Raw genomic sequence first — 6199 nt, forward strand, 5'->3', positions numbered from 1 at the left:
ACACACACACACACACACACACACACACACACACACACACACACACACACACACACACACACACGTATATATAAGGTCTAAATGTTAGACATTGTTTACTTTAAAAAGTATAGAAACATGGTGGTCAGCTTTACTCACTGGTATATTGATGAAAACCTTGTCAATTTCTGTTGCTGAGATGAATTTTATCAATGGAATCATAAAATACTGTTAATAAACACACAAAAAAATGTAAGCTCCATGTAGGAAAGTTATATCCTTCATTGTGTGGCAACAGCGGATCAGCTGTCCATCACTAGACGTGAAGCGCGGTATGATGAAATTTTCCACGCTGAGAATATGAATCTCACCTTCTCGATGGTCTCCAGAGTCTCAGTGTATTTGGCTTCTGTCTGTTTGATCTCTAAAAGACAGCAGCTTCTGATGTCCACCTCGGCCTGTTTCTGTCAACACAACTCTAACATGAGAGAAGACTACAGCAAGCTATCCAAAAAAAAGCTTTAAAAACACACCCTAATGAAGTTTTATAGGGTCTCAATGCAACTCATCCAGTTTAAAGACACAAGTTATGTTTTTTGTTTTTTTTTCTGGTGCTTTTTGTGTTTACGGTGAATTTACTCATAAAGATTTGTATGAAACTGCAACCATATTTCTGGTAGGAGTAGGAGTAGGTGTTTTACAAAGGAAATCAACACTTTGATGCGTTGGGAGAGCTTGTGTGTGTGTGTGTGGTATTGAGTCATTTGAGTACCGCCTGAGACACAGCAGCCTCTGTCCTCATCAGATCCTCATACACCTCTCCTCCATCAACATCTCCGTACACAGGGTCGTAAATATCTTCCTCCAGCTCCTCGCTGTTTACACAAACACATTCAAGATTAGGAATTCAGAACTGCTTTAAAATATGAATATAATTACACAACAGTTAACAGTCAAACCACAGATTTCGTGGTCACTGGATTTTAAATACAATAGATCAGTGAACTGAGGTAAGTATGGCTTTGTCTACAGACAATTCCTGTGTAACTTCCTGTTTTCACACTTACTATTAATCAACCATTCACATTCCTCCCACGCAACACTTGCATAGTTTTATAGATCTCATACATTACTGAAATTATAAATGGTTCAATTCTAGAGTTGATCAGAAACAAAACACGTAGGCTACATATACGTGGGAGACTAAAACCGCAAGTGCTAATGAGTTTCGGAAAATTTGTATCTCATTGCTTCCAATCAAAACAACTGCCCAATTAGGTTAAGAGAGCTTCATGCTTACTCAAGGAGATCTGCCAAATGGATGTATATGTCTTCATTTTCACTGCTTTCCTCTGTGGGGAATGACCTGTGAAATCGGTGCAGAACCCTTATTTTAGCTCAGAGAATAAGATCTTTAATGTGTCCAACTGATTCATTTTGCAAATGCAAACCCACCTGATCCCTCTCTGTTGTGCAACAGGCGTATAAGAGAGTTTTGACAGAGTGTCGATGACCTGGAAAGACAAAAGTGTGCTTCTGAATTGCAAGTTGAAGATAAACATTGTGTGACAGTTGTTGGTCTACTTACAGTATACAGATTTTAGTTTGTCTGTAGTCATTGTGTTTTTAAACATGTTTCCCTGGTCTTTTGAAACAAGTGAGTTCAATGTATTACACATTATGAAAACAAACTGGAACTTTCAGAACTTCCTCTCCATCAAAAAAAGGACATTTATTGAAACAAAGTCGGCCAAACAGCTTGTTCTGCAACTTTAAATGATGTCAGATGACAACATTTAAACATATGCACCTTGTTTTATTTGACTTTTAACAAGATCGCTGATCACTTCAGTCTGTGACCTACACAGTTTATAAATCATATTTTAAATGATTTTGTGATATAATGCAAGGTTTACAAAGTTGTTAAAACTATTTAATACTCAACAATAAATCTGCCGTTCAAGTAAAAGTGCTGTTGCTCATTTCACATGTGATAAGGGATGTTTACAAAAGGCACAAAAAACAGTTATAATATATAGTGATACTTCATCCTATATAATCTTCATCCTTCAATTACAGCAACATCTTTGTAAACCTTGCATTCCATCACAAAACAATTTAAAATGTGACACAAACTGTAAAGGTCGACTGCTTGTATTTTATAGTAATATATTAGCATTTATATGTGATTTTCTGAGAAAATATGAAATAACAAAAATGTGATATGACACATTTTAAGTCAGTAAAAGTATTTAAGAAATAAGAAATACAATAAAAGAATTAAATAATAGGGTGAATATTAAACCCACTGCTTTAGCTGAAAAGCATAACTGATTCCTATTATAGTCTACCTATGAAAAGTGATGCTATTAGAGAGGCACTGCACTATCGGGAGAGGAAGTGGTCTTGCAATGCCAAACTGCTCTGATGTGGGCCTGTTTTCTCACATTTACAATCATGCACACACACAGAGACATATACAGATTGACATATGGTTACACACATGCATGCATGCATACACACAAGCACAATACGAACAAATAGACAGATCTAGGTGATAGCACACCATTTGGGTCTTTGACTCACGCTTCATAACACCTGTTGAAAACCAACCCTGCTTCCTTTAGAAAGCTATTTTTGTTCGCACGTGTGATAAGATGTTTTTGTCATATACTTTCATCCTCGCTTCATGCATTTTAAATTGCATGAAAGTTAAAGCATTTTAACTCTTTCACAGATGGCATTCTGTCACTGTGGAAATGGAACAGCAGAAATCCCTGAGTAACAAATTTAGCTAAATCTATGTTTCCCTCGTATCTGTTCCACAAGGTATAAATAAAACCATGGATTCAGTACCTTATTACTAATACAACCTGCATTACGAATAACATCTTTGAAGCGCATTAAAAAAAAAGTCACCTTTACACTATAAAGCGAAGATGCCAGATGCAAGTCATAGCTTTTGCAGTTTTACAGGCAGGCCGCAGCTGAATTTCAATTCCTACATAAAGCGGCACAGCAGAGGTGAGCTTTTCATTCTGCATCTCAATAGACTGTGCTTTCATAGGCCTCGTTCAAACAGAATGCGTTTTTGCTTTGAAAAACGTGAGACGCGGGCAGTGGAATGGGGAAAAAATGCAAGGTCTCGAGACAGGTTTTTTTAAAAGTTTTTTAAAAGTAAAGCTGATTTTAACTTGAGTGTTGCGTTTTTAGAACGCCACGTCATGCGCGAGACGCTGCAAAAGATGCAAGAAGTGTAAAAAAACAATGGAAAAGTAGCGCATTGGAATGGAAAAACACAAAATCAAATTATGAAACTAAGTGAGAATGTGCAGAAGGCAAGACTATCTTTAGTTTTATATTATATCAATGTCAAAACAGTCACAAATTGGACAGAATTTGTTTAAATGCTTGAAACTAGCTTTGAAACAACATGGAAATTGTGCAAACCAATGAATTTCTTTTACATTTGAATTTATGCGAAGATGCTTTTATCCATTTATCAGTCCATTTATCAGCATTCTCTGGGAATCAAACCCATGACCTTGGTGCTGCTATGCTCTATTGTTCAAGCAACAGCTTCTATATAAACTAAAATGTCAATGATTGGACAAGTTAGACAAGATAGTCAATGAAAACAATTTCCCAGCAGACATATGGACTGTTTCAATCCTGTTAAAAAGCAACCCATGATGCACCATGCCAAGATTGTACTGAGCTACATTCTAGACAAAACTGGTAGCTACTTTGTGGCATCTAGAATATAAGACAGTTTAGTCACAAAATATTTCCTATTTCTCCTTCCATTTATGTTATTTCATAGTGTTAATGACTTTCACATTAATGATAATAAAGAATGAGAAATCTGACAACTAAAAGTCTTCCAGATATTTAACCATCACCTTACAATGGCTTTTAAAGGTTTCCTGTGCTTCTTTGGTTACATGTTCATCAGAAGGAAGTTAAAAATACAGCACTGTTTAATCTGAATGTGGTCTTAACTCTTAGCCTGGTTGGGATTTGGGAAATGTAGAAATCAGGAACAAGACCATGATTTTGCATGTCAGCTATGTAATACGGCCATGTGCAAAGAAAAAAAAAGTTGATCCGAAGCACTTTTTGCATATACTGATTAGACAAACAAATACACACCGGACTATCAAAAACATCTATACGCAATGTTATATTTTTTTTAATTATCAACTTACTTTTTCATTCAAAACATATGTAAAAGCAGCTCGAGAGAAATCGTGTCTGTAAATTGCATTAGGATTGCAAAGACAAAACTCCAACCACCTATTGATTTGATATGGTTGTGCTATCTAACTGTCAATATACTACCCCAGTAACCTAATAATAAGAGAATGCCTAGAAGGCATGTAGTAAATCTATATGTCTACTGTCAAATGGGGTGACTGAAACAACGACATGTGCATAAGATGACGTGCCTTGAAGTCTGTAATGAAACAGCACAGGAAGATGAAAAATCCACCCTCCAAACAGCTGTGTGGAAGAGTTCAGTAACATTAACACCTGTGTGACTTCGTGAGAAACAATTTTAAGAAAGAAATAAGCAATGAGAGACCATGTATTAAAGGCAGAGTAGGCGATTCGTTCCAGAATTTTTTTTTGTCTCTTCACGTCCTGATAGCAATCACTAACTTAAGTGGTCTAAATGTATTTATACGAATATATATCGTCTATGGAAGGCATAGGACCATAAAATGTTCGTCCAGTCATTGCATTCGGTCTGAGTGCAATGATACGATGTCCTACCTGCCTATCAACATATGTATTTTTATACCTCCGCGCGCCCTGCTTGCGCGGACATCACACATCATCAGCGCGTTTCATGCTATGCAGAGTTAGACAAACAAACAGCAGCCACATTTAACAGTTCCTCCTGAACCAAAACAACGAGCTTATGCTGCGTTCACGCCATAACTACTGTAAGCTCACGCTCGATCGGCCCAAAGTCCGGCATCCGACCAGCGCGGAAGGTCTCTACGTGTTACTGTCTTTTCTCGAGGCAAAGTATTTTTTGATTAAATGCAATACATTTCAATATGTATTCTCTCATTATTTCATCTGACTCCATAAATGAAGAGGTTTTTAATGATATCTGTGCATCATTAAATGTTAGCGAATAGTCAGTTAAAATAATCAAATGTAACAATTTATTATGTCAGGTAAATGTATCATTTCATAATCAATTCAAAGATAATCAATACAAAACATCAAATGCTCTGGAATAAAGAGAATAGATGCAAACCCAACATTCTACATGAAGCTGAGAATCTTACTCTCAGCCTCACAGGCTAATCTGAAATACAGAAAAGGCCCCTAATCCCCTGCTGCATTTCATTATATAGTCACTTGGAAACATCTTTTAACAATGGAAACAATGGTAGGAGACCATTTGTCTGTAATTTGGATGGAAGAGATGGAAACCTGTGACGTTATACTCTGAGCGGCTCGTGAATTTATACGTTTCAATGGCAACATTATCAACATCGAAATGAACCTGCAGCAGTCAAGTGATACAGGTCAGTGCTCTTTGAATTGTTTATGTTCATTATTATTGTAATGTTATGTGCTTTGAGACATGAGGTAGTTTAACGCTGTCTCTCTTGATGCTTTTGTTTGCACCCAGCTGTACGCGTTCATGTGAAAACTATAAAGATAACTATAAACTTAACTATATTAGCGTCCACATCATTCTGTTTATTCTAAGTGCGCGCAGCAGTTTCGTCGTATCCCACTTTAAATGCTCAAGCTCTTTAAAGCAGGATGGATTCTGATTTGCTGCCAATGTTTTTATCATTCATCAGCGAGAAAAAAATTGTTCTAAAAAGTGATTCCAACAATATTGTTTCTCTGTGCTTTTCTCATTATAGTTGTGGTGTAGACTGCTATTATTTTATATTTAGAACTATATTTTTATCATTATCATTACAGTTATTGTCCTCTGTGTGAACTGGCCTTTACAGTCATTATACGTGTTAAGTGGAGTATCTGCACACGGTAAAATCACTTTAGCCACTCATGCTGCTTATTGGTTTTATAATAAAACTATATGACAACTTTAATGAAACTATAGTTAACTATTGTAATTGAGTTGTATTTTATTTTATTTGAGTAATGTAGTGCATTATACTAACATTAGGCTGTATGCAGTTACTGGGCAAAGTACAGTATGCAACTTGGCATGTGTTTTTCA

General features: G+C 36.3%; 1 protein-coding gene across 4 annotated transcripts in view; it reads right to left on the reverse strand.

The window, feature by feature from the left end:
- Positions 1-6199, reverse strand: part of vav3b (vav 3 guanine nucleotide exchange factor b) — a 48941-nt gene that overhangs the window by 37076 nt on the left and 5666 nt on the right. For 3 of the 4 annotated variants that reach the window (XM_084410216.1, XM_084410214.1, XM_084410213.1), the window contains 5 exons: positions 1435-1493; positions 1280-1345; positions 752-854; positions 351-443; positions 139-207 (listed from right to left, as the gene is read on the reverse strand). In XM_084410216.1, the coding sequence (XP_084266342.1) occupies positions 139-207; positions 351-443; positions 752-854; positions 1280-1345; positions 1435-1493 (390 nt within the window). The remainder of the gene's footprint in view (positions 1-138; positions 208-350; positions 444-751; positions 855-1279; positions 1346-1434; positions 1494-6199) is intronic. The other variant, XM_084410215.1, reaches the window with a different exon arrangement.

Source organism: Rutilus rutilus, assembly GCF_951802725.1.
Source record: "Rutilus rutilus genome assembly, chromosome: 6".
NCBI lineage: Eukaryota > Metazoa > Chordata > Actinopteri > Cypriniformes > Leuciscidae > Rutilus > Rutilus rutilus.